The sequence below is a fragment of the Rhinopithecus bieti genome, unplaced genomic scaffold, assembly GCF_001698545.2.
Source record: "Rhinopithecus bieti isolate Rb0 unplaced genomic scaffold, ASM169854v2 scaffold_6022, whole genome shotgun sequence".
Taxonomy (NCBI): Eukaryota; Metazoa; Chordata; class Mammalia; order Primates; family Cercopithecidae; genus Rhinopithecus; species Rhinopithecus bieti.
The window spans coordinates 1,709,139-1,736,843 of NW_016805265.1; the positions used below are offsets into that span (position 1 = coordinate 1,709,139).

The 27,705-nt window shown below is 46.7% G+C and overlaps 2 protein-coding genes across 4 annotated transcripts; one reads left to right on the forward strand and one right to left on the reverse strand.

Annotated features, from left to right (window-relative positions):
• Positions 1 to 1,028: 1,028 nt before the first annotated feature.
• Positions 1,029 to 6,994, forward strand: COMTD1 (catechol-O-methyltransferase domain containing 1). 3 transcript variants are annotated; one of them, XM_017871901.1, is made up of 7 exons: positions 1,029 to 1,254; positions 1,380 to 1,507; positions 1,752 to 1,857; positions 1,946 to 2,064; positions 2,132 to 2,186; positions 2,372 to 2,505; positions 6,213 to 6,994. In XM_017871901.1, the coding sequence occupies exons 1-7, from the start codon at positions 1,161 to 1,163 to the stop codon at positions 6,255 to 6,257; spliced, it is 681 nt and encodes a 226-aa protein (XP_017727390.1). In that variant the 5' UTR covers positions 1,029 to 1,160; the 3' UTR covers positions 6,258 to 6,994. The 3 variants fall into 3 exon arrangements, with proteins under 3 accessions (XP_017727390.1, XP_017727388.1, XP_017727389.1); XM_017871899.1 differs by lacking the exon at positions 6,213 to 6,994 and adding an exon at positions 2,679 to 3,077; XM_017871900.1 differs by lacking the exon at positions 6,213 to 6,994 and adding an exon at positions 2,829 to 3,077.
• VDAC2 (voltage dependent anion channel 2) lies at positions 5,583 to 27,705 on the reverse strand. The gene is made up of 10 exons (XM_017871902.1): positions 27,308 to 27,705; positions 27,065 to 27,120; positions 25,967 to 26,035; positions 24,221 to 24,270; positions 18,120 to 18,272; positions 17,980 to 18,032; positions 16,371 to 16,598; positions 14,965 to 15,115; positions 7,675 to 7,732; positions 5,583 to 6,138 (listed from the first exon to the last, which is right to left on the reverse strand). Exons 2-10 carry the CDS (start codon positions 27,093 to 27,095, stop codon positions 6,047 to 6,049), a joined length of 885 nt encoding a protein of 294 aa, XP_017727391.1. The 5' UTR covers positions 27,096 to 27,120; positions 27,308 to 27,705; the 3' UTR covers positions 5,583 to 6,046.

Below are 27,705 nucleotides of genomic sequence, written 5' to 3' on the forward strand. Positions count from 1 at the left end.
GAACAAGGCCAGGCACGATGGCTCAGGCCTGTAATCCCAGCACTTTGGAAGGCCGAGGCAAACAGATCACTTGAGGCCAGGAGTTCGAGACCAGCCTGGCTAACATAGCAAAACCTGTCTCTACAAAAAAAATACAAAAATTGGCTGGGTGTGGGGGTGCGTGCCTGTAGTCTCAGCTACTCCAGAGGCTGAGGCAGGAAAATCGCTTGATTTGGGAGGTGGAGGTTGCAGTGAGACTTGATTGTGTCACTGCACTCCAGCCTGGGTGACATAGCGAGACCCGGACAAAAAAAAAAGACTGTCTTTCACCTCCTCCGGAACTTGGCGCATGGTAGGGGTTCAATCAGTGCTCTCTGGACTGTTTCAGCAGAACAACCTTGCAAGGGAGCTTCACTGGCTTTCTCCCCAAGATGTCTTCCAACCTACAAACGTAACAGCGGCTGCCACTTATGTATTGTGCTACTGTGTGCGAAGCTGTGGGATCTGGTGCCTTTTATGGTAAGATTGTGGGCCTCATTTTACAGGAAGGAAACTGAGGCTCAGAGAGACTGGCAGGCCCAAGATCAGACGCTCATATCCATCTGGCCCCCAAAGGCAGGATTTTAACAGCTAAGAATATGGTCTTAGTTCCACAGGCCCACTCCAGGGCTCCTGAACCCCAACTCGAGGCTGCGTGCCCTCAAACCAGGTCCCACACTCCTTCAGCCTGATGCTTTGGGGCATCTTGCCCGGGAGGCCCTCGGGAGTGTATCTCTTGTACTTGTGACTATCTTGTAATTTACACTGGCGCCCTCCATACACAATCGACATATGCCCCCAAGGGGCCTCAGAATAAATGGTGGCGAGGAGAAAAAGCATTGGCAGGAGAAACAATGGACGCAGGCCACTGGACTGCAGGCAAAGGCGGGAAAATTCAGATCCAGCGCTTGGCCTGCTCCCCGCAGGGGCGCAGTTCCCGGCGCTGCCACCAGATTGCGCCCGGCTCTACCCGGCAGGGCTTGCAGTAAGGCTGTGTGGCCGCCAGATGATGCCCGAGACCACGGCTCCGCGGGCAGTGCCCAGACAAGGTGGAGCCCGGCGGGCCCGCGAGTCCGAGACGTGTCCCAGGAGCTGCAGCGCACGTGACCTGCCACTGCCTCCCGCCACCTCCTGCCCGCGCCATGACCCAGCCGGTGCCCCGGCTCTCCGTGCCCGCCGCGCTGGCCCTGGGCTCAGCCGCGCTGGGCGCCGCCTTCGCCACTGGCCTCTTCCTGGGTGAGCAGGACCCTGTCCCGGCTGGCGGGCGGGTGGGCGGGCGCAGAGGAGGGCGCGGCGTGGCTCAGGTTAACCCCTGTGGCCGCAGAGCCCTGTACCCTGATACAGTATCTTCTCCCCGGCAGGAAGGCGGTGCCCCCCATGGCGAGGCCGGCGAGAGCAGTGCCTGCTTCCCCCCGAGGACAGTCCGCTGTGGCAGTATCTTCTGAGCCGCTCCATGCGGGAGCACCCGGCGCTGCGAAGCCTGAGGCTGGTCAGCAGGGCGCGGGACGGGAACGGGCGTCCCTCTCGGGCCCTGCGGGTCCCACGTGGCTGTGTGACCTTGGGCTGGGCCGTGGCCCTCTCTGGGCTTCCGGCTTCCCCGGGCCGGGTGCGGTGGGCGTTCCCGGAGGGTCCGTCCCCCAGGCCACGCCCAGAACCGCGCTCCTGGGGGTTTGGGACCCCAGGGCGAAGGTGGGTAACCGGCATGGCTGGTGACACCTTCTCCTTTCACGCAGCTGACCCTGGAGCAGCCGCAGGGGGATTCCATGATGACCTGCGAGCAGGCCCAGCTCTTGGCCAACCTGGCGCGGCTCATCCAGGCCAAGAAGGCGCTGGACCTGGGTAGGGGCACGCGGCCGGGATCCCGGAGGGCCGAGGTTTCCGGGCCGACCCCCACTCTGCTCTGAGCCGGTCTGTGTTCTGGTCCCAGGCACCTTCACGGGCTACTCTGCCCTGGCCCTGGCCCTGGCGCTGCCCGCGGACGGGCGCGTGGTGACCTGCGAGGTGGAAGCGCAGCCCCCGGAGCTGGGGCGGCCCCTGTGGAGGCAGGTGAGCGCCCGCGCCTAGCCCCGCAGCCCCAGGCGAGGGCGCAACGGCTGACACGCTTCCTCCGTAGGCCGAGGCGGAGCACAAGATCGACCTCCGGCTGAAGCCCGCCCTGGAGACCCTGGGTGAGCACCGAAGCGGGAAGGGTTTTGTGGCCATTGCAAACGAGGCCGCTGTGTGGCCGAGCTGTGACTAGGCCTGCGGGTTAAGGGCACGGCCGGCTATCACAGCGCCCGGGCCGGCCTGGGAGGGGCCTTAGGGACGCTGGGGCCGCGGACTCAGCCGCACCTGCCCTCCCTCCCCCTGCAAGACGAACTGCTGGCGGCAGGCGAGGCCGGCACCTTCGACGTGGCCGTGGTGGATGCGGACAAGGAGAACTGCGCTGCCTACTACGAGCGCTGCCTGCAGCTGCTGCGACCTGGAGGCATCCTCGCCGTCCTCAGAGTAAGGGATCCACTGCGGGGGAAGAGAAAGCACCCTCTCGGGTCGGGCCCCCATCTTTTTCCTTGACTCCTCTTATACCCCAAAGCCCCACCCAGTCCAGTCACGTAGGCTCCACCCGCTGCGGGGCTCCCGCCCCAGTAGGTACCCAGGCTTTCCTCCCCTTTGGTTCTCAGTCTCCGGCTCTGGTCACCTCCCGCCCGGGCACCTCCCTCCGAGGCCCCGCCTCCCGCCTGGGCACCTCCCTCCGAGGCTCCGCCTTCCGCCCGAGCACCTCCCTCCGAAGCCCCGCCTCCCACGGCCCGGTTGGCCCCGCCCTCCCGCAGGTCCTGTGGCGCGGGAAGGTGCTGCAACCTCCGAAAGGGGACATGGCGGCTGAATGTGTGCGAAACCTAAACGAACGCATCCGGCGGGACGTCAGGGTCTACATCAGCCTCCTGCCCCTGGGCGATGGCCTCACCTTGGCCTTCAAGATCTAGGCCTGGCCCCTAGTGAGCGAGGGAGGGTTGCCTGGGAACCCCAGGAATTGACCCTGAGTTTTAAATTCGAAAATAAAGTGGGGCTGGGACACACGACTTCCTGAGCCTCCGTGTGTGGCGCTGGATGGGGAAGGGAGGGAAGGCCCAGCACAGCTCCTTCAGTGAAAGGGGCCTTGTGGTTTGTCCCCTCCCTGGCGCCAGGTCTGTGGCCCTACTGCAGGAAGCTCCAGCTGGCAGGAGGCAGGTTATGAAGTTTTAATTGGCCTGGCCACATGTAATGGCCAGAGACCCGTTCCTCAGGCTTGTCTCCCTCCTACATCTTTCCCTCAGGGCAGGCGAAGCTCTGGTTCCGTGAAGCTGGGGACTGGTGGAGGGCCACTATGGTGTCTGACAACAGGAAAGAGGATTGCAGGTGCCCACGGGTGTCACTTGTGTGCTTTTGTAGGTGATGCCAGTTCTGCTGGCGGCTTGCTCATGTCTTCACAGCACAGTCAGCTCCCCAGCCTCACCTCTCCAGTGGAGGCCCTGGTGGGGGAACATCACCTCTGAGAGCCAGGTCAGTTGGCCTGGACCTGAGGACCTCGGGGTTGACTTGAGTATCCCGCCGTCTCCTTGAAATTCTGAAGGAAAGTGAGGGGGATCATTGGCCAGGGAGGCGTGGAGCAAACAAGCCTATAGGTACAGCAGTTGTTACCACACTCCCTAGAGGATGAAGAGAACTTCGGGCTTTTCTGAACCATCTGCCTATGGGGTGAGGTGGAGAAGGAACCAGGCCTTATGGAGCACTTTCGACCCAGGTGCTCTGCGGGTGCTCTGCTTCTCATTTAAATCTCCCCAACCTCATAGATCTTATCTCCACTGACAGATGAAGGTCAAATTCTTTCCACTGACACTGCCTCAGGCATAAGTGGCATTAGCCTGGAATTCAAACAGCCTTTGCCACTACCTGGTAAGCCTCAGTGATGGGAAGTGTCCCTGGAGACTGCTGGAAGCAGGGCTAAAGAGCTACATGAGGCTGGGTGCAGTGGCTCATGCCTGTAATCCTAGCACTTTGGGAGGCTGAAGCAGGTGGATCATTTGAGGTCACGAGTTCGAGAACAGCCTGGTCAACATGGTGAAACCTGGTCTCTACTAAAAATACAGAAATTAGACAGGTGTGGTGGTACACGCCTGTAATCCCAGCTACTCGGGAGGCTGAGGCAGGAGAACTGCTTGAACCCAGGAGGCAGAAGTTGCAGTGAGTCCAGACTGCACCACTGCACTCCAGCCTGAGCCAACAGAGCGAGACTCATCTTAAAAAAAAAAAAAAAGCCACATGAACTCACAGCTCCTGGGACACACTTTGCATTTTGGACACTACACAGGACCATGGCTGGAAACCTACACCTTTCTAACTCATGAAAGCATATTAGGATGCACATGAGTGAATAGGTTCAATTTACTCTAAGCAGATCCTTGACAAACAGCTAACTCACTTGTGCCACACCTCAGTCTAAATTACTGTAGCCACTGCCCAATAAAAGGCCACCTGTTAGCTAAGGGGCAGCAGTCCCCATGACTAGGATTTTTCCCTTTAGAGGACCACCAGCAGTGATCAGTTACCTGCGGGTCTACTTTACACTGTAAGAGTTGCTTTCAGGCCTAGCCTGCATGGACATCTTTTCATGTTTCTCTTCTTACCTGACTCAGGCTGACTCAAATTCTAACCTTCTGTCCCTTAAGTCATGTCTGTCTGGAGAGGGCCTTTCAGAGAACCATGATTCACATGGGCCATTCAAGCCAGTCCCCTAGGACCAAGTGGGACCAGAGGGTTCCTCATGCCCCCAACCCTCCTGTGTGGACAGCTTGCTTCAGCTCTGGTCTCTCACCAGCTGCTTCTCAATCTCAAAGTTTGTAGCATGTATCAGTTCTTGGGTGATGAGTCCTTCCATTTTCTTACCCATTTCTTATCACTCAGGCTCTACCATTCTTCAGGTCTACTATTACAGATTTGTTGAACAAATCTTCTCCAGTCTTTAATCATATCATTCCAATTATCTCCTATCAGAAAACTTGCTCTTTCCTACTTTTCCAATCAGAACCACCTATTAATGTCTCATTTGTACACAGATGAAGGCCAATGCTACACAGCCAAAAGGGGTTGCCTCTGGTCTCCTACCTATACCCACCTTTCAATGTCTGCCTAGAAGGAAATGAGTAATGATCTCTCAGAGTCCCACAGGTTACCCTTACTGTCTACAACTTAAACTCCTCTTCTGTACGCCTAACACTATCTCACCAAACCAGGGCCTACTTTATTTTCCTAGCAGTAGCTTACAGGGGTATGGTGTGTTTGTGTAACTTTTCAGCACCTTCTTTTTCCTTTCAATTATGCAGGGCAATTCTGCACAGACTTACAAACTGAAGAGTGTAAAAGCATGTATCCTCTTATTGTAGTCTTAAAAAGCTCGTGGAATTATTCTAGGGATACAGAAGATTCTGTGGCACAGATTTAGGTAAAGAGCAAAATACTCACTGGAAAAATTAAATATTGGCTAGCTACCACGGAGATTTGACCCTAGCTGGCAAACGTGGAACTCTGCAAATACTTGGAGCCATTAATTATGTATACTTGTTTTATTCATAATTTGTCATGTTCTGGGATACCAAAAGTAATAATGGCTGAACTTAACAAAATTTTTAACCTCATCTCAATATCCACTGATCCATCTCATTCAATGGTAATAGTCAATGTTTTCTAAAGGAACATAAAAACAAACATGCACACAATTGCACGGTTTTCATAAAGGTCTATTTCATTATTGGTGGGTAGCGCATTTAACAGTTAAATACATTTAAATAATGTATAGGTGACTGCAGGACTGCAGCATTGGTAACTAGATAACCAATTCAACTAGAAACCAGCTAACAAGGAACTGTCTAAATACTTAAAATACAGCTCTTGTTGAGATCATCCTTTGTTTTGATCATCTCTTGGGGGAAAAAAAGCCTGCTGCTGGTCACAATGGAAATATATTAAGGCCAAATCTTCTGATATCCATTCCCAAAGGTATCTTTCAGCTGGATTAAGCCTCCAACTCCAGGGCGAGCCCAAGCTTGTGGCCTCCAGCATTAATGCTCTTTCCGTCTACCAGAGCAGAGAGTGTAAGCTTCACACCTATTAAGACAAACACAAAAACAAAAAACCGTGATGTACCTGGCACTTCACTCAGTCTGAGCCTTCTTTCACAGTTATCCCCAGAAGCCTGCCTGTCACTTCCTCAGCCTGTCAGCTGACCTACTAGTGCTGGCCACCAGAGGGCGCTTGGAAGTATCTGAGACACCAGAAGGACTGGGTTACCATTCTAGGTAAGGCACCAAGTCACAGAGAAATGTTTTAATAACAAGTTCAAAGTGTTCTAGAATATACAATAATGTTGAGTACACTATCCAGATGAAAAGAGACTAGAGACATAATCATAATTAGATCCTAGAAAGGGAAACCTACAATAAAGACACATTTGGGGATGGGGGTAAATCTGTATATATATTTGGTATTACATTAATGTTAGTTTTCTTAGATGCGACAATGGTATTGTGCTTATAAAGAAAAATGTCTGTATGTCTGCAAAACATACAGTTTTTTAAAAAAAAGTATGTGAAGTTTCAGAGACATAAAATAAATGTAAATTTCAGTAACTGGTCAACATAGGGTAAGGGTATATGATGTTCACTGTACCATTCTTCCAACTTTTCTTTAGGTTTCAAAATCGCCAAAATAAACTTTGGGGAGGAAAATCCCTATTTGGAGGGGGGAAAGTCCCCAGTACTTTAACCAGACTCCAAGATGAGTCATGTGCACTGTGAAGTTGGAGAAATGCTGCTCTAGACACAGCGTGTTTCAAAATATTATATAAAGTCAACAAGACTATAGATAGAACCAAAGCAATGAGTGAACTTTTATCAACAAAATAAAAATTACTTTTATTTTAGAGAGAGAGAGAGAAAGAAAGAGAAAGGAAGGAAGGGAGGGAAAGAAAGGAAAAGAAAGGGGAAGGAAGGAAGGAAGGAAGGAAGGAAGGAAGGAAGGAGGGAGGGAGGGAGGGAGGGAGGGAGGGAAGGAAGGAAGGAAGGAAGGAAGGAAGGAAGGAAGGAAGGAGAGGTGGAAAAAGGAAGGAAGGAAGAGGAAGGAAGGAAGGAAGGAAGGAAGGAAGGAAGGAAGCGCAAGAAGCGAGTTGCCCTGGCAAAAGGAAGGAAGGAAGGGAAGGAAGGAAGGAAGGAAGGAAGGAAGGTAAGAAGGAAGGATTGTGGCAAAAGAAGGAAGGGGAAGGAAGGAAGGAAGGAAGGAGAGGAAGGGAAGGAGGAGTTGTGGCAAAGAGGAAGGAAGGGAGGGGAAGGAAGGAAGGAAGGAAGGAAGGAAGGAAGGAGTTGTGGCAAAAGGAAGGAAGGAAGGGGAAGGAGGGAGGGAAGGAAGGAAGGAAGGAAGGAAGGAAGGAAGGAGTTGTGGCAAAAGGAAGGAAGGGGAAGGAAGGAAGGAAGGAAGGAAGGAAGGAAGGAAGGAAGGAAGGAGTTGTGGCAAAAGGTAAACATGTATTTATTGTACTCTTCTTTCAACTCTTCTGTGTGCTTGAAAGGTCTGAAAAATAAGCTGAAGAATGAAAACTAAATTTTTTTAATACTATCAAAACAATCCTACTTTATCAAGAATACTTACCAGGCCTCAGAGTCTGAGTGTAGCCTACTCCAATTAAGCTAGAGTTGTTGACTTTTGCCTAAAATAAAATTCAAAAACAACTGTAAGAAAAATATTTCAATAGGGACAAAACCCCTACAATGTTTCCCCATCATGTAGTCATGATGTGTTCAGTTTTATTCATATGAGGCAATAAAATTCATTATGTATTAAGCCCAACAGAAATTAGGTACTACTTAATTCGTATCCATTCAACTCAAAAATCAAATTGTCAGTAGGACACAATACTCCTGATAGCCACTGGAATGTATCCAAAGACCCCAAACTGTCCGTACAGCACAAGAGCCTAAGCACTCTCATAAAAATCATCTTTGTCGATTCTAGTCGAGCACAACAAAACCAGACCAAATGTGGTACAAATCAGGCTCACTAGAGGTGACACACAGCAGCCTTAAAGTGCAGGGTATAAAGTTTAAATTCATGACTTAGTTACACACATGTAAACTTTCCTACTTTCAGGACTCTTCCTAAAGAACCAAAACCATCAATGTTAAAAAAAAAAAAATCTCCAAACAAGTAATTCCTCTGAAGAATCAGATCAAACAATCCTTTATCCTCACATTCTCACACCTCATGAATGCCAGTGCCGCTGAGTTCTGGCTGTTTGTAACCACTGTGCTTGGGAGGAGGTCCCAGTGAGGTATCATGTACCAATCCAGGCCCCTGCCTTCCTTGCACAATCCTAACATTTCAGGACTTACAGACTTCAAGGGCTGGAAGGAACCCTGAAGAGTAAGACATAGTAAGGAGTAGATTCCTTCTAGTTCCATTCTCTACCACCCCTAACATTATGAAGCCACACTAGAGGCCAGGAACACCTCCCTTCATTTCCAGGGCGTAGGTTGCCTAGACACGCAACTTTGCTTTGCTTTCAGCATTCTGAGGGCTACTGTATAAAGGTAACAAACAGCCTATGTGACCAAAACAGATCTCCAAATGATTTGATGTCTATAGTCTTATAATGTGTAACATCCAAAGAGCCCAATCCAGAGAAAGAAATGATGTAACTACACAGACACAAACCACATCCACAACACCTGTATTCACTTGGCACTACAGGCAAATATTCATGAGCTACCAATGACCATCTAAAACAAAAAACAGGCCTGGTGCAGTGGCTGACACCAGTAATCCCACCACTTTGGGGGCCAAGGCAGGAGGATCACTTGAGCCCAGGAATTCAACAACAGTCTGAGCAACACAGTGAGACCCCTGTCTGTCTATACAAAATTTTTCTAGCTTGGCATGATGGTGCACACCTACCCAACTATCGGGGAGGCGGGGGTGAGATGGAAGGATCTCTTGAGCCCAGGTGGCTGAGGGTACAGTGAGCTGTGGTTGCACTAGTGAACTCCAGCCTAGGCAACACAAAGCAAAAAAAAAAAAAAAAAAAAAAAAAAAAGAAAGAAAGAAAAAGAAAAGAAAAAAATACCTCACTAATGACCATCCTGTGCCCTACAAATAAGAACCTCAGACAGCTGAACAGACATTCCTATTATTGGCCGGGCACAGTGGTTCACGCCTGTAATCCCAGCACTTTGGGAGGCCAAGGCGGGCAGATCACAAGGTCAGGAGATTGAGACCATCCTGGCTAACACTGTGAAACCCCGTCTCTACTAAAAATACAAAAAATTAGCCGGGGCGTGAACCCGGAAGGCAGAGGTTGCAGTGAGCTCAGATCGCGCCACTGCACTCTAGCCTGGGCGACAGAATGGGACTCCCGTCTCAAAAAAAAAAAAAAAAGAAATTCCTATTATTGGCCAGACTCAGTGGCTCACGCCTGTAATCCCAGCCCTTTGGGAGGATCACGAGGTCAAGAGTTCAAGACCAGCCTGGCCAAGATGGTGAAACCCCATCTCTACTAAAACTACAAAAATTAGCCAGGCACAGTGGCAGGCGCCTGTAACCCCGGCTACTCAGGGGGCTAAGGCAGGAGAATCGCTTGAATCCGGGTGGCAGAGGTTGCAGTGAGCAGAGATCGCACCACTGCACTCCAGCCAGGGCGACAAAGTGAGACTCTGTCTCAAAAAAAAAAAAAAAAAAAAAAGAAATTCCTATTATTTAACAGTAGGAGTTAAGCCATGAAACTGTAATAAGGAGTAGAAAAAATAAACTCAGTTTCTCCCTCTATACTCTCACAAGGCCTAGGGAGAATTTCCCACATACCAAGCAAACAATTCTGCAGCAGATTCCAGCTAGATGTTCTCTAATTTGATTCTGATACTATCTACCTGGAGAGAGAACATTGGATCACACAGGTTCAGCGCTCAGTTTCATAAAACTGCCCCGCCCTCATTTTCAATGCCAATTGAAAGTTCCAGGTTGTTTTGCCTCTGTTTCTTACAGACTGGTTATAAATCGGGGTTCCCACAACTCCCTGGGGTTCAATTTCCCAGAGTGGCACAGATAACTCAGGGAAACACATTTAACAGTTATATAGGATATTTTAAAGGATGTAAATGAACAGCCAGATGAAAAGATACTTATGTATCTTTTCCTTTATAGGTGAGGTCTGGAAGGGTCCCAAGCACAGGAGCTTCCATCCCTGTGGAGCTGGGGTGCCCCATCCTCCCATGACATGAATGTATTATTGTTTGCCTTCCTGAAGGCCCCCTGAACTCAGTCCTTTGGGTTTTTATGGAGACTTCATTACAAAGGCACGATTAATTAAATCACTGGTCACTGGCTCAACCTTTAGCTACTATGCCCTCCCCAAGGAAGGTTTGTTCCCTAGCAACCAGCACCCCCCTACCATGTGGTCATCTAGGGACTATCCAAAAATCACCTCATTAACATAAGTTCAGATGTGGTTGAAAAGGACAGGTTAAAAATAACAAAATAGCCCAGGGCACAGTGGCTCGTTCCTGTTACCCCAGCACTTTGGGAGCCAAGGCAGGGGGATCACCTGAGGTCAGGGGTTAGAGACCCACCTGGCCAACATGGTGAAACCTCATTTGTACTGAAAATACAAAAATTAACTGGGCGTGGTGGCAAGCACCTGTCATCCCAGCTACTAGGTAGGCTGAGGCATGAGAACTACTTGAGCCTGGGAGGCGGACGTTGCAGTGAGCAGAGATGGTGCCACTGCACTCCATCCAGCCTGGGTGACAGCGAGATTTCATTTAAAAAAAAAAAAAACAAAACCACAAAACACTCTTTCACTTTTATGCTCTGGAGCTGTTTCGGGAACCAAGGACAAATGGCCAAATATCTCAACAAAAGATACTCCTACTGCTCTGGTCACTTGGGAAATTACAAGGGTTACAGAAGCTGTGAGCCAGGAACTGGACAAAAACCAAAATATATACACCATAGTATCACAGGCCACCGCCTGGTTTCAAACAGGGATCCCTCAGAGCAAAAAAGTCCATATATCTGTCAAGGATGTTTACACTTGTTACATTTACATAACACACATATCTGCAAGAGTACAAACACAAATATGCTTATCATCTGGAGAAGCTACTGTGGGATAGGGATAGGTTTAAAGAAACAACTAGGCCAGGCGCGGTGGCTCAGCGGTGGCTCACGTCTGTAATCTCAGCACTTTGGGAGGCCGAGGCGGGCGGATCACCAGAGGTCAGGAGTTTGAGAACAGCCTGGCCAACATGGCGAAACCTCATCTCTACTAAAAATACAAAAATTAGCCAGGCGTGATAGCGGGCACCTATAATCCCAGCTACTCGGGAGGCTGAGGCACGAGAATGGCTTGAACCCAGAAGGTGGAGGTTGCAGTGAGCCAGGATCACACCACTGCACTCCAGCCTAAATGACAAGAGTGAGACTCCGTCTCAAAAAAAAAAAAAAAAAAACCCAAAAAAAAACAAAAAAAACCACCTAATTTGTCCTATGAAGAGAAAAAAAAAAAATTGCTCAGCAGTATGAGGAATGTGAGGTATGCAAAATTTATCAGGCCCAGAGAGACGTGAGAATGAGACTTTAGTCACAGGACACACCCCCATGCCCAGGGGAAATTGTTTAAAAACATTTTTTCTTTTTTTCTTCCTTGTAGTTTCCAGGCTAGCTAGTAAATATCTAAAGTGTTAACCATAAGTTGCACAATATGACCCTCACCCATTATCTAACATTATATAACATGAGTTCCTGGAATCTGTGATACAAAGAACAATGTATAGACAATCACTAATCAATGTTATTTCTGTAAACCAAAGAATATTCCTGCCAAACAACTTTGTATCAGCCCACATCCTGTCCTGGATTTTTGGCCTTTAAAAACCTGTTTGTAACAAAGGCCAAATGTAGCCCAAATCCACTTGGATCTGAGTCTGCTGGGCAGCTGTCCTCATTATGGTGCAAGTAAATTCTTTAAAATTGTATTTTGTGCCTTAGTTTCTTCTTTTAGGTTCACAGAAGCCATTAGAAACATCTTTATCTTCTTCTACCAGCTTTTTCCCCCTTGATCTACTGTTATTTGCACCTTGTGCAGAACTATTCAGGACAGAAATCAGCTGATAGTGAGATCCATTTCCTCCTCAGGCCAGTTACTTTCCATAGGTGTTACATCCTGAGGAGGCTTCAACTCAATTTCACAATACATATGATCATCAATCTGTATTATAAGACTTATTTACACAAGGGAGTTTAATCTTGCCAACAGTATTACCATATGGCAGTATTAGCATGGTACAAAAAAACATTCAGTTTCGTTACAAATCAGTAAGAATTAGAGATATTTGGTTTGCCTTCCCAACAGAAATCTACTCTTCCTCATTTGTCAGCTTTATCTTGATAAGCCTGATTACTGCCCCAGGCAATTTCAGATCACATTTCTCAATGTAATCTCTGACTTCTGACTTTTTAAATTTCTCCAAATTGGGCAAAATACAGCAAATACGGGTCTTAGGGGTACTTTGCCCGAGGTTGGTGGCCAAGACTTAAACCAAATGAAATCTGAGTTTGGTCTAGCATTAAGGTACAATCCAGCACTCTTTCACTTTGATTTTAGTGATTACAAATAACAACAATCAAGGGCTTGTATATTTTGTTTGTTTCTTATTGTTTGCCCTTCCCCTTATGCACCCAGTGAACCAACTCCCTGGCAGTTGGATCTATCTCCGAATTCCACTGGTAATTTTTAAGTACCTGAGCATAGCACAGTTGTGGCTCCATAGTAGGGGTGACCACCTAACCACCCAGGAGTCAAAAGTTCCTCATTCCCCATCCATTTATCCTTTTTCTTCCTAAACCACGCTTCGATGAGCCACTCTAGCTAGAGCCACTCTAGCAAATCCCAATCCTGACATCAATCTGAGGATACAGAAAAAAACCAACTCAGTTTCTCCTACTGTTCTCTCACAACACAGAATGTTTCTATGACATGTGTGAGGGCTTTCCCCACACACCAAGCAAGCAATAATTTCTGCAGCAGACACTTGGCTAAATGTCCTGTAATTCAATTCAATTCTATCCTGGAGACATCAGATGCCACAGGTTAAGGGCTCAGTCCCACAAGACTGCCCTCCTCCCACTTCGGATGCCAACTGCAAGCCCTAGGTTGTTTTAACTGCTTCTGACCTGGCAGCTCTAGAGGTTTCCACAAGCCCCTCCCTTGGGTTCAATTAATTTCCTAGAGCAGGTCACAGAACTCAAGAAACATTTTATTTACATTTACCAGTTTTAGTAAAGGATACTACAAAGGATACAGATGAAGAGACGTATAGTGCAAAACATAGGAAAGGACACAGCTTCAATGCCCTCTCCAGGCATGCCACCTTCCAGCAACCTCAGCTACCCAGCTCACTGACCTCTATCCTTGTGGGTTTTCACGAGGCTTCATTCTACAGGCATGACTGATTAAACCACCAGCCACTGGTGAACAACTTAACCTTCAGCCCCTCTCCCCACCACCCTCTAATCACACCTTGGTCTCTCCACTGACTAGCTCCCACCCCGAAGCTACCTAAAGGTGGCCAGCCACCAGTCAACTCATTAGCATACAAAAAGATACTTAACACTTTGGGGATTCCAAGGATTTTTTTTTAGGAGTTCTATGCCAGGAGAGGGAAGGAAAACCAAATATATACTTCCTAGTATCACAAGGAGCATTAAGCAATGCTTCTGGGTACTGCTGAATTGGAGTGGCAGCTAACATTACGGAAGTGGGAAAGGCTAGGTACGTTTCCAAACTAATTCCCGGGAGTCACTAAATGACACAGGGGTCCCAAACTGCCTTCCCATTTTAACTATGAACTCCTAGTAGCTGAGATAAGCTTCTTCCACTGACATTAAATCTGTTAAAATGTCACAGACATATAAGAACATCAATGCAAATAACAGAATAGTGTGCTGTATGAATCCTGAGGTTTTTATTGCTGTAGTGCAATTAGAAATGGAGAAGGGGGCCAGCCGTGGTGGCTCATGCCTGTAATCCCAGCACTTTGGGAGGCTGAGGCGGGTGGATCACTTGAGGTCAGGAGTTTGAGACAAGTCTGGCCAACAAATCCCGTCTTTACTAAAAAATACAAAAAAATTAGCCAGGTGTGGTGGCGGGCACCTGTAATCTCAGCTACTCGTGAGGCTGAGGCAGAAGAATTGCTTGAACCCAGGAGGCAGAGCTTGCAGTGAGCCAAGACTGCACTACTGCACCCCAGCCTGGGCGACAGAGTGAGACTCCATCTCAAAAAAAAAAAAAAAAAAAGACAAAGTGATGATTAAAATACTAGCCAGGTGCAGTGGCTCATGCCTGTAATCCCAACAGCCTCCATTGGGAGGCTGAGACAGGATGACAGCTTGAGCCTAGGATGGGCAACATATGGAAATCCCATCCTTACAAAAAAAAACATCAAAAAATTAGTTGGGAATAGTAGGAGGCTGAGGTTGAACCCAGAATGTCAAGGCTGCAGGGAATCATGATTGTGCCACTGCAGTCCAGCCTGGACAAAAGAGAGCCTTAAAAAAAAAAAAGATTAAAGCACTATTATTTCTGACACAGTAAGAACTACCCAGGGACCAAAACACCAGCTATACCTGGGTTTAGACAGGCCTATGGCTCAAGGTTATTATCAACATTAACTCTGCAGTTTTTGAGATTAAACAAACTCCACCAGCCCGGCCTGGAAATAAAACATCTAACACTGTATTCATCAAAAAAGCAACATTTCAAAATCTAAAGCCAATCTATCTGTAAACTGGGGACTGTGTGAAATCAGTTCAAATTTTCAACATAATTCAGTATCCCAAAGACTCACTCCCACAACCAAAACCCCCTTCTAAGTCCACAAAAGTACTCACAGAAATGGAAGCAGTGGGATCCAACTGATATTTAGCTGCAATGCCAAAACGAGTGCAGTTGGTACCTGATGTCCAAGCAAGGTTTACTGAAGTGTCAAGATCTTCACATACTTTCTGATAAATTGATCCTCCAAATTCCGTCCCATCATTCCTATAAGATATTTTAAATTAGTAGATCTAGAATAGACAATGTAATAATGTCTAAGGCACAGGCTGATTTGTAGCATTACATTTAAATAAAAACCAGGGCTCAAGTGGGTCTTTAGTGTTCCACTGAAAACTTGCAAGTTTTAACAGGTTTTTTTCCCCAACCCATACCCATAGAGGGACTGGTAAAATGAACCACAGAATATCCATTCAGTGGAATTATCACACTGTATTAAACATGCAAGAGATTCCTATACAGCCTTTCAGTTATGTATTTCATAAACACGTATATATATACACACATATAAAAAGGTGAACCACCACCACGTTAACAAAGATTATATACCTAGCTGGCATGATTATGAGAAATGTAGGTTTTCTTCTTTGTGCTTGTTATTTACCAATGAATTTTACAATGGAAAAAACATTTTAAGTACTTTCCATATATCTATCTAGTTTGGGCTTGGGTAAAAATACCAGGCTGGATGTAGTGGCTCACGCCTATAATCCCAACACTTTAGGTGGAGGCAGGAGGATCGCTTGAGGTCAGGAGTTTGAGACAAGCCTGGGCAACATAGCAAGACCCCATCTCTATAATAATAATTTAAAACAAACAAAAAACAACAGCAGCAGCTGGGCACAGTGGCTCACACCTGTAATCCCAGCAATTTGGGAGGTGGGCAGATCAAGAGGTCAGGAGTTCCAGACCAGGCTCACCAGCATGGTGAAACTCCATCTCTACCAAAATACAAAAATTAGCCAGGCGTGGTGGCACGCGCCTGTAGTCCCAGCTACTTGGGAGGCTAAGGCAGGAGAACTGCTTGAACCCGGGAGGTGGATGTTGCAGTGAGCTGAGATGGCCACAGAGCAACTCTGTCTCAACAAAGAAAAAAAGAAAGAAAAAAAAAAACCAACAACAAAACGCCATACATTTTAGGCAATCCTATCACGTCAGCATCCCACACATCTTTTAAAATGAATATACTGGTAGTAGTCTGCCAATATCTAATGCCTCGTGTAAAATACAAAGTGCATTAAACTCCATATAAAATGAACATTTACTCTCTCAGCACCAAAGGTCAGATTAACATTCTTTTACTATAAGCTTTCAAGGGGCACCCTAGAAATGACCAAGAATGATTTTGTTTTAAATGTTAAGAGAAATCCTTTAGGGTGCACCCAGATCAATAAGAGATGACAGACATCAAAATCATCCTCTGAGGGCCTACATCACAGTATCCTATGAAAGAAATACTTACACATTAGTGTGTAGCTGGAAGTCCCCAGTCCTGTAGCCCACTGCGAAGTTATTCCTTGTCAGCTTTGATTTGGCACTGTCAAAGGTCATCTGGTACCCAGCAAGCCAGCCCTCATAACCAAAGACAGCTGAACCATGGATTGCAGGTCCAGCAAAATCAAAGTCAACATCACAACCAAGGTTTATACACTCCCTCTTGTAAGAAGACTTGATTTTACCACTTTTCTTTCTGGAAAAGAACAAACTGACGTCACTGGGAAAATGTACACACACTTATGCACAAGAGAGCATAAAACAGACTTAAATGAACTGCAGCATGACCAGAGAGTAAAACCAGCAATACAATAACGGAGTAAAAAAATCATCTCAATGAACTACAAGACAAGGACACATGAGGCAACTGGTCGGCCATCTAGAACTGCTTTGCAGAATTAACAATCATTCACAAACGCCTGTTAGAAACACATTAATTGCCCAAGTTAGTGCAACAACGAAGAGGCAAATATTTGAAGGCAAGCCAATGATAGCAACCATAGTATTCTAAAAGCAGATATAGGCCAGGCATGGTGGCTCCCGCCTGAAATCTCAGCACTTTGGGACGCTGAGGCGGGTGGATCACCTAAGGTCAGGAGTTCAAGACCAGCCTGGCCAGCATGGTGAAACCCCATCTCTACTAAAATACAAAAAAAAATTAGCCAGGCATGGTGGCACACGCTTGTAATCCCAGCTACTCGGAAGGCTGAGACAGGAGAATAGCTTGAACCCAGCAGGCAAAGGTTGCAGTGAGTCAAGATCACACTATTGCCTGGGTGACAGAGAATAAATAAATAGGCTGGGAGCGGTGGCTCACACCTGTAATCCCAGCACTCTGGGAGGCCACAGCAGGCAGATCACAAAGTCAGGAGTTCAAGCCCAGCCTGACCAACATGGTGAAACCCTGTCTCTACTAAAATACAAAATTAGGCGGGTGTGGTGGCACATCGCCTGTAATCCCACCTACTCAGGAGGCTGAGGCAGGAGAATCACTTGAGAGGCGGAGGCTGCAGTGAGCCAAGATCACACCACTACACTCCAGCCTGGGTGACAGAGTGAGAACTCTGTCTCAAATAAAATAAATAAAATAAAGAATAAAATAAAATAAAATAGATGCAATAAGATATGGAAAAAAAAAAAAAAAAAAAAGGCCAGGCGTGGTGACTCATGCCTGTAATCCCACCATTTTGGGAGGCCAACGCAGGCAGATCACCTGAGGTCATTAGTTCCAGAATAGCCTGGCCAACGTAGTGAAACCCTACCTCTACTAAAAATACAAAAATTAGCTGGGCATGGTGGTGTGCGCCTGTAGTCCCTGCTACTCAGGGAGGCTGAGGCAGAAGAATCGCTTGAACCTGGGAAGTGGAGGTTGCAGTGAGCCAAGATAATGCCACTGCACTCCAGCCTGGGTGACACAGAGAAGACTCCATCTCAAATAAATAAATAAAAGCAGATACAGAGATTTCACCACCACAAGGTAGCTTAATAAGCTATCAAACAGTAAAGGTACACCTTTTCTAAATACACAAAAGAGAAATGCTTTTAAATGTAATACAGATAAAAATGTCTGTGCTTACCCTGTGTTTGGTGAGAAGGTAGTATCAAATGTCAGTTTCAAACCTTGACAAATCTATTTTGAAAGAAAAGTAATTTGCTTTCTTTTTTTGAAATACAAACATAATTAATAAAATTAATACTAAAATTTTCAAAATGTTACCTGGTCTTCAATTGCGATTTCTGTTCCCAGAGTGTTATCAGTGTTCCACTTTTCTGTGAAAGTCAGACCATACTCACACCACTTGTATTTGGTCTCCAAGGTCCCAGTAACTTTACCAGTGTCTGTATTAGATGAACCAGATGTTGAAAATTCCTAACAAGACAATCAATAACTTCATGAACATTCTCATAAGCCTAGAATTCATCACTAACTTACAAACACACACACACACACACAACCCGCTGAAACATTTGGTAAATTCATGAATCCTCCTTTTTCAGCTTCCTGAACACTCGTATCCCTCTGCACTGTGCTACTCTCTGAAGCTTATATAAGAGTGACAAGCCTTTGAGCAACTGACTGCCACTTTACATACAGCTGACACTTCAATCACAAGTTCATCTGTAGTGAATTCTCAAGTGAACAAACTGTACACCTTTTTTTTTTTTTTTGAGACTGAGTCCCGCTCTGTCGCCACGCTGGAATGTAGTGGCGTGATCTCGGCTTACTGCAACCTCCGCCTTCCAGGTTCAAGTGATTCTCCTGCCTCGGCCTCCCAATGGATTACAGGTGCCCGCCACCACGCCCAGCTGATTTTTGTATTTTTAGTACAGACGGGGTTTCACCATGTTGGCCAGGCTGGTCTCTAACTCCTAACCTCAGGTGATCCACCACCTTGTCCTCCCAAAGTGCTGGTATTACAAACGTGAGCCACTGCGCCGGGCCAACTGTACATCTTTTAAGGAAGGTTTTGCTAAGGTGATTTTATTTGGGATTCAAAAATCAGCGGGAAACAGAGTGGCGGCTCACGCCTGTGATCCCAGCACTTAGAGAACAGCCTGGGCAACATAGCAAGACCTCATCTCTACAAAAATTAAGAAACCAGCTCAGCATGGTGGTGTGCGCCTGTAGTCCCAGCTACTCAGGAGGCCAAGGTGGGAAGATTGCTTGAGCTTGGGAGGTCCAAGCTGCAGTGAGCCATAATCCCACCATTGCACTCAGCATGGGTGACACAGTGAGACCCTGTCTAAAAATAATGTGCCAATCCCTGGTTGCACACGAACTGAAAAAGAAAAAATATGGAGGGCTTATCTGAATTTTTGTTTGTTTGTTTGAGACAGCATCTTGCCTCTGTCACCCAAGCTGGAGCACAGTGGTGTGATCACAGCTCACTGCAGCCTCAACCTCCCAGGCTCAAGTGATCCACATACCTCAACCTCCTGAGTAGCTGGGATCACAAGCATCACCACGCCATGCCTAAGGAAGACAGCTGATGTGAAAATAATAAAGAGACTACAGCCAGAAATTGTGATATCTGCAGAGTGAGAAATATCAAAAACTGTATCAACAGGAGGAAAGGGCAGTCATCCTTCTCTCAGAAAATAGAACATTTGTATAACTATTGCTTTGCTGATAGAGACAAATCCTCAGGTCTTATATATACTCTCCTAAATTAGATCCTTTCATTAATAGGAATTTCAAGTCAAAGCATAGCCCTCAATACCTACACTAAAAAGCACTGGATTGGCTGGGCACGGTGGGTCACACCTGTAATCCCAGCACTTCAGGAGGCTGAGGCGGGACGATCACTTGAGGTAGGGAGTTTGAGACCAGCCTAGCCAACATGGTGAAACCCCATCTCTATTAAACATACAAAACTTAGCCGGGCATAGTGGTGCATCCCTGTAATCCCAGCACTCAGGAGTCTGAGGCAGGAGAATCACTTGAACTCGAGAGCCTGAGGTTGCAGTGAGCCTAGATGGTGCTACGGCACTCTAACTTGGTGATGGAGTGAGTGAGACTCCATCTCCAATTAAAAAAAAAAAAGCATTGGATTGGCCAGGCACGGTGGCTCACGCATGTAATCCCAGCACTCTGGGAGGCCGAGGCGGGCGGATCACGAGGTCAGGAGATCGAGACCATCCTGGCTAACACGCTGAAACCCCATCTCTATTAAAATACAAAAAATTAGCTGGGTGTGGGGGTGGGCACCTGTAGGCAGAAGAATGCTATGAACCCAGGAGGCGGAGCTTGCAGTGAGCTGAGATCGCGCCACTGCACTCCAGCCTGGGCGACAAAGTGAGACTCCATCTCAAACAAAAAAAAAGAAAAAAAAAAAAAGCATTGGATCCTGTTAGGAAAGAAAACTGGATATAAAAATTGGGAGTTCTGATGTCCAGTTCTTCATGTCATTTACTAAATGCATCACACTGGGCAGGACACACTTTTTGGTTTGTTTTTTTTGGAGACAGGGTCTCACTGTCGCCCAGGTTGGAGTACAGTGCCACAGGCAGAGCTCACTGCAGCCTCAAACTCCTGGGCTGAAGCAAAGCGATCCTGCTATCTCAGCCTCCCAAGTAGCTGGGACTTCAGGTGCCCACCAACAAGCACAGCAAATTTTTAAATTTTTTTGTAGAGATGGGGTCTCGCTATGTTGCCCAGGTTAGTCTCAGAACTCCTGGGCTCAAGTGATCCTCCTGCCTTGGCCTCCAAAAGCGATGGGATTACAGGAATGAGCCACTGTGATCAGCCTCACTTACCTTTTTTGGGTCTGTTTCTGCAACTATAATTACAAAGCTTACCTCTGGACGATTAAATTGAACTGACACTGTGAAAGTTTGTACATTTTCATATGCTCCACAGAAAAGGAAAGCATTATTAAAACAATACATATGGAACCGGTTCTTCTAGCAGATAGTCTGAACGGGGAATGTGTGAGTAGATATTTTTAATCCTGAATGACATTAATGACTCTTGGGGCCCCACCCACTGCCATCCATCAGCCTATAGATCAACAGCCAGCCTATATACACATGCCAAGGAAGCCTCAAGAAACAAAGCCAATACCACCCTGTGGGACCAGAGTTGGGCCAGATTACAGCTCATGCCCTTTACCACCAGACATTTTGGCTTCTACATTCTGGGGTGGCCTCAGTAGCTTTGCAGTTCAGGTAAGAAAACAGAGCCAGGTATTAATGGCACTTATCTGGGGCCAGAGACAAACTAGAGGATCAATACCACGGCTGTTCAATTACATGTATTAAATGTGAGTAAAAACATGCTATATCTAATCCAGCTCCTATACATCCTTCATGCTCTTAAACCTACTTCCATAAAAGTTTCCCTAACCCTATACACAATAATCTATTCCTTTCCAATAAAGATTTGGTTTATCAAACAATCTAGTATTTGATATTAATTATCTCAGTATTCTCAGTTTATTTTCTCTCTCCAACTGGAAAGTAAGCTTTTTAAACACGAGGACTGAGTCTTTTGTAGAAGGCCCTTTGTGTTTCAACAAATACACTAGGGGCCTCAATAGACTAACAATAGGAACATTAAAAAACACATTAAATCACTGCGCTGTAACCTGTTAACTTGGCCAAATAAGTCATTCAATCATAACTAAACACCTAGGCTTCCTTTCAGACCAAAGAAAACAAGTGACAGATATGATCAATGTAAAACCCCAGAAATTCAACAGGCCTAGGCTTTTAAACAACTACAGGCCGAGCGCTGTGGCTCACGCCTGTAATCCCAGCACTTTGGGATCACTTGAGGTCAGGAGTTTGAGACCAGACTGGCCAACATGGCAAAACCCTGTTTCTACTAAAAATACAAGAATTAGCAGGGCATGGTGGCAAGCACCTGTAATCCCAGCTACTTGGGAGGCTGAAGTTGAGGCAGGAGAATCGCTTGAACCTGGGAGGTGGAGGCTGCAGTGAGCTGAGATCATGCCACTGCATTCCAGCCTGGGCGACAGAGCAAGACTGCGTCTCAGGAAAAAAAAAAAAAAACAAAGAAACCACAATACGATTAATTTAAATAAATATCAGTTGCATGCACTACATCAAAAATGTCTATATAGGCCGGGCGTGGTGGTTCTTGCCTGTAATCCCAGCACTTTGGGAGCCTGAGGCAGGCAGATCACGAGGTCAGGAGATCGAGACCATCCTGGTTAACATGGTGAAACCCCGTCTCTACTAAAAACACAAAAAAATTAGACGGGTGTGGTGGTGGCCAGTGCCTGTAGTTCCAGCTACTCAGGAGGCTGAGGCAAGAGAATGGCGTGAACCTGGGAGGTGGAGCTTGCAGTGAGCCGAGATCATGCCACTGTACTCCAGCCTGGGTGACAGTGCGAGACTCGGTCTCAAAAAAAAAAAGTCTCTCTCTCTCTATATATATACACACACATACATATATCAAAATAACCTATAGTATTCTAATACGCACACACTTATACCCACCCCAAAATAATCTCAAAACAAAAATTTTTAGAGCAAAAAATATTGCACAAAGCTAAATTTTACTAGCTGGGCATGGTGGCTCACATCTGTAATCCCAGCACTTTGGGAGGTCAATCCAAGGCAGGTGGATCACTTGAGCTCAGGAGTTCAAGACCAGCCTGGGCAACATGGCAAAACGTCATCTCTAGAAAAACTACAAAAAATACTCAGGCATGATGATAGGGCCTGTACTCCCAGATGCTTGGGCGGCTGACGTGGGAAGATTGCTTGAGGCTGCAGTGAGCTGAGATTGTGTCACTGCACTCCAGTCTGGGCAACAAAGTGAGACCCTGTCTCAAAGAAAATTAAATTTTACTTTATCCCCTTTGTAACAGTTCATTCAACTATCAAGACACCAAAATACCAAAATATTAACCTCTTTAAAAAATATTCTTGGCCGGGCGCGGTGGCTCAAGCCTGTAATCCCAGCACTTTGGGAGGCCGAGACGGGCGGATCACAAGTCAGGAGATCGAGACCATCCGGCTAATACGGCTGAAAACCGTCGTCTTTACTAAAGAATACAAAAAAAAACTAGTCCCGGCGACGACGGCGGGGCGCCCCCCCCTGTTAGTTTCCCAGCTACTTTTTGGGAGGCGGAGGCAGGAGAATGGCCTGAACCTTGCGGACGGCCGCGAGCTTCAGTGAGCTTGAGATCCGGGACCACCGCACTCGCAAGCCCTGGGCGACAGAGGCCAGACTCCGTCTCACAAAAAAAAAAAAAAAAAAAAAAAAAAAAAAAAAAAAAAATTCTTGGCCAGGCAGAGTGGCTCACACCTATAATCGCAGCACTTTGGGAGGCTGAGGCGGACGGATCAAAAGGTCAGGAGTTCGAGACCAGCCTGACCAACATAGTGAAACCCTGTCTCTACTAAAAATACAAAAATTAGCTGGGCATGGTGGCAGGCACCTATAGTCCCAGCTACTCGGGAGGCTGAGGCAGGAGAATGGCATGAACCTGGGAGGCGGAGGTTGCAGTGAGCCAAGTCGCGTCACTGCACTCCAGCCTGGGCAACAGAGCGAGACTCCATCTCAAAAAAAAAAAAGTCTTGGCCGGGCATGGTGACTCACACCTGTAATCCCAGCACTCTCTGGGGCCAAGGTGGGTGGATCACCTGAGGTCAAGAGTTGGAGACCAGCCTGGCCAACATGGTGAAACCCCAGCTCTACTAAAAATATGAAAATCAGTCAGGCATGGTGGCGGGCACCTGTAATTCCAGCCACTAGAGAGGCTGAGGCAAGAGAAACACCTGAACTCAGGAGGCAGAGGTTGCAGTGAGCCACGATCACATCACTGCACTCCAGTCTAAGTGAGAGTGAGACTCCATCTCAAAAAAAAAAAAAAAAAAAATTCAGATCAGCACTCCCTAAACTCACAAAATACATGTGGAAATCTTTTCCAGGGAGAACTGCTAGAAAATGGACATTATATAAATGATTAGTACACATTATATAAATGATTAGATTAATGAGTTCCTGATAATTTTATGCCCATAACTGATGAGCATTGTTGACAAAGGGTTACAAAAAAAGTCTCATGGGTTCCCTGCCTTCAAATGTGTAATCTTACTGAGTAAAGAATACCACCTGACTGGTCTTTCCTAAGTTCCTTGTGTATACGTAACACAACAAAAGACCACATGAAAATCAGAAATCACATTGAAGACCAAAATAAAACAGGTTACAAGCAAATCTCTTAAAAGTTAACTTCCGCCTCTTCTTTCAGACAAAACAGGTAGACATCTTTCAGTTATGACCATTTTACGAGTTGAAAAATTATAAAGGTTCAATAGAACTTATTCAACAGTAACACTCACCACGCCACTGCAAGACTTTGTTTTCACATCCAGCTTCACCAACCCAAAACCTTCAACAAATAGAGAGCAAAAGAAACAAAATGATTACTTTGTGTGAAAGATGCATAGCAATTGTTGACTATACATAAAAAACAAAAAGATTCCACATATTCAGAGGTGGATAAAAATGTGTTAATATACAATATTTAAATGAAATTGTTACAAATTCATATTTTGTAAACTGGCTTATAAAGGGCAGAATTATACCTATGCTGCTTTGTCTAGTTTTTTGGTAGTTGGTACACAAAAGAACGCTTTCAAGCTATTCTTTTTTTTTTTGAGACAGAGTCTCACTCTGCCGCCCAGGCTGGAGTGCAATGGCACGATCTTGGCTCACTGCAACCTCCGCCTCCCACGTTCCAGCGATTCTCCTGCCTCAGTCTCCCAAGTAATTGGGACTACAGGTGCGTGCCACCACATCCGGCTAATTTTTTGTATTTTTAGTAGAGACAGGGTTTCACCGTGTTAGCCAGGATGGTGTCAGCCAGGATGGTGTCGATCTCCTGACCTCGTGATCTCCTGACCCGCCTCCGCCTCCCAAAGTGCTGGGATTACAGGTGTGAGCAAACACGCCCAGCCCCCACACTATTCTTAAATATCAGATTTAAAAATCATTCAACTTAAATCTCAGAATAGTTAATAACTTATCATGATATGCCGGGTGCGGTGGCTCATGCCTGGAATCCTAGTACTTCGGGAAGTTAAGGCGGGTGGATTACTTGAGATCAGGAGTTCAAAACCAGCCTGGCCAACATGGTGAAACCTCATCTCTACTAAAAATGAAAAAAAAAAAAAAAGCCAGGCATGGTGGCGCGTGCCTGTAATCCCAGTTACCAGAGAGGCTGAGGCAGGAGAATTGCTGGAACCCAGGAGACAGAGGCTACAGTGAGCCAAGACCACGCCACTGCACTCCAGCCTGGGCAACATAGCAAGACTCTGTCTCAAAAAAACACAAAAACAAAACCAATTTATCATAACACAGCAATGGGGTATTTCCAACAATCTAAATAAAGGGGGGGAGGGTATGGAACAAAATCTTTAAGAAAACTCAAATTTACCTGAAAAAGCTCATAACTCTGGAAAGTACTAGGAGTCACCACAAAAGCAAAACAGTAATATATCAAAACTCTAGTCAACCAAGGCCTAAGCTATAACTGAAAAAAATAAAAGCACAAGTCGCTTTTTCTTAAAGGCTCAAATCCTTTAACTACAGTTTTAAAAAATTTTGGAAAACTGGGGGAGGGGGATGTAGACTGTAAAAGAACTATTTTCACAGAAGTTTAATGTAAGCATCTTAAGTTTCTAACAGAAGAATTAAAACAAGGCTGGGCACAGTGGCTCATGCTTATAATGTAATCCAACCAGGCTTTGAGAGGCCACAGTGTTTACCGGATAACATAGTGAGACCCCACCTCTACGAAAAATAAAAAAATTAGCCAAGTGTGGCAGAGTGTGCCTGTAGTCCCAGCTACTTGGGACTTGGGAGGCTGAGGAAAGATGATCGCTTGAGTCCAGGAGGTCCAGGCTGCAGTGAGGTATGATCGTGCCACTGCATCCAGCCTGGGCAACAGGCTCAAAAAAATAAATAAATCTAAATTTAAAGCAGCAAGATACTTACAATTTGCAACGATTAATCTGATTTCACTAAGCAACCCAAACATACATTTTCACTCTTTATCTAACACGTTTTAAAAATAAGGTTCTTACCAAATCCTTTGTTGAAAATATCTCTGGCAGCTTTGCCAAGGTCAGCATATGATGGAGGAATACACATTGCTGGTAGAAAAAAACATTCCAGTGTTAATGTCTCTATTCTCCCATCTTCTATCCAAGAACTAGAGTATGACCCACTGCTGATATTAAAATTCAAGCAATCCCATTTGTTGGAATTATGTTTTCTATCCGGTCAGGAGCTACACTAAAACTATAACGACCCATAAAGAAGACACCACCAACGAATTATTTCTAAAATAGATAACCATGGTTATACAAACTTGGGAAATTCGTTCCAAAACAGAAAAACAGTCTATTACCTACAGCCTCAATTCCTAGGACTGGACAGGTACAAAGAAACAAGTATTTGTGTGCATGGATATGTATCTGCCAAAATTCACTGAGATGAGCTGATTGAACTAAATTAGATAAAATCAAAACCTAAGACTAGGCCCTGTCCCTGATACGTCCTTTAATATCTTCGCTGAGGTGAAAACCAACATCCTGGAGTGGGAAGAGAACTTAATACTCTGGGAATTTAAATATTGAAACTTTGAAAAAATACTGCCACCTGTGTTTCATTCAAATTTCTGTATCAACTAAATATCAAATGGCGCTTCAAACTTACTAATATGACTCTCAAGTCCTTACCCAGTGCTGTGCTGCTTAAGGGCAGGCAATCTGAGCTCATTACACCAGCTCATTCATTCCACAAAGCACGTCCACGCCCTTAGGAGCACATGTAATGACCTTGTGCTCTCACAAGGACTGCTACTTCCTCTAGAAGAGTGACTGATCCGATCCTCCAAAGCGGAATCCCCAATTAATAACTTTTACTTCTGTACGTCAAAGACACGTACAAAAGCTGAAAGTCCACGCGGCCGCAGACCAACTCCCCGGGCCTTGTTTCCCTATTTGAAATCCAGCAGCCCAGACCCTCCTCGGCAGAGGTGGTCAGACAGTAAGGCGACCACCAAAAGCAGCCGAATTTCCAAGTCCTCGGAAAGACAGAGGGAAACAAACTGCGGGTTTCTGGTCCACAGGCTTCGACTCCCCGCCACCCCATCCGGCAGAGATCCCTGCTCTACTTACGCCGCGCGCAAGTCTGTCCGTAGGTCGCCATGGCGAGGCCGTGGGAAGAGAGGAATCTGCGGGAGGGACAAGAAGTGCGGTCAGCTGGGGTCAAAGGGAGGTCCCGGGCAGAGAGGGGCGAGGGGCCGCTGGGCAGCGCGGCCATCTTAGGAAGCAAGGGCCGACCCCAAGTCCGGCGCAGGCCTCCCGCTTGGCCGAAGCGGCCTAGGCCCCTGGGTCGGCGTGAGGCGGGCGCAGCGGTACCTGGTGGTCTCCTGAGGGGGGCCGCAGCCACCGCTCCGCTAGCTGCTGAAGCCGCTCGTCACGCTCCCGGTCGGGCTGCAGCTGCAGCGGCTGGAGGGCGAAGTGAAGGAGACACCGTTCCGCCCGCCGCAACCCTGTCCTCTCCCAGCCAGGACCCCGCCGCTGCCCCCGGGGCTGTCCGCCGCGCCTGTGCCCGCAGCGCAGCCCGCTGCCAACTCCAGCCTGCTCCGGAGCGGCCACGTGGACCGACAGCGCCACGGTCCTGCAGGTGAGCTGCCTCCGTCCGTCGGTGGGGATCGGGAAGGCAGAAGCTGCTGGGCCTTGGATCAGGCAGCTATCCGGGCAGCCTCAGAGGCGAGGGGGCGGGGAACGGCGAAGGCAGCGCGCTGCGGCCCGCC

Coding starts and splice junctions, on each gene's coding strand:
- COMTD1 (XM_017871899.1), top strand. CDS start 1,161: ATGACCCAGCCGGTGCCCCGGCTCTCCGTGCCCGCCGCGCTGGCCCTG. Junction 1,255..1,379: donor CGCCACTGGCCTCTTCCTGG/GTGAGCAGGACC, acceptor TCTCCCCGGCAG/GAAGGCGGTGCCCCCCATGG. Junction 2,187..2,371: donor GCCCGCCCTGGAGACCCTGG/GTGAGCACCGAA, acceptor TCCCCCTGCAAG/ACGAACTGCTGGCGGCAGGC.
- VDAC2 (XM_017871902.1), bottom strand. CDS start 27,095: ATGGCGACCTACGGACAGACTTGCGCGCGGC. Junction 18,273..24,220: donor CAAAGTCTTGCAGTGGCGTG/GTGAGTGTTACT, acceptor TTGTCTTGTTAG/GAATTTTCAACATCTGGTTC. Junction 6,139..7,674: donor CACTCAGACTCTGAGGCCTG/GTAAGTATTCTT, acceptor TTGTCTTAATAG/GTGTGAAGCTTACACTCTCT.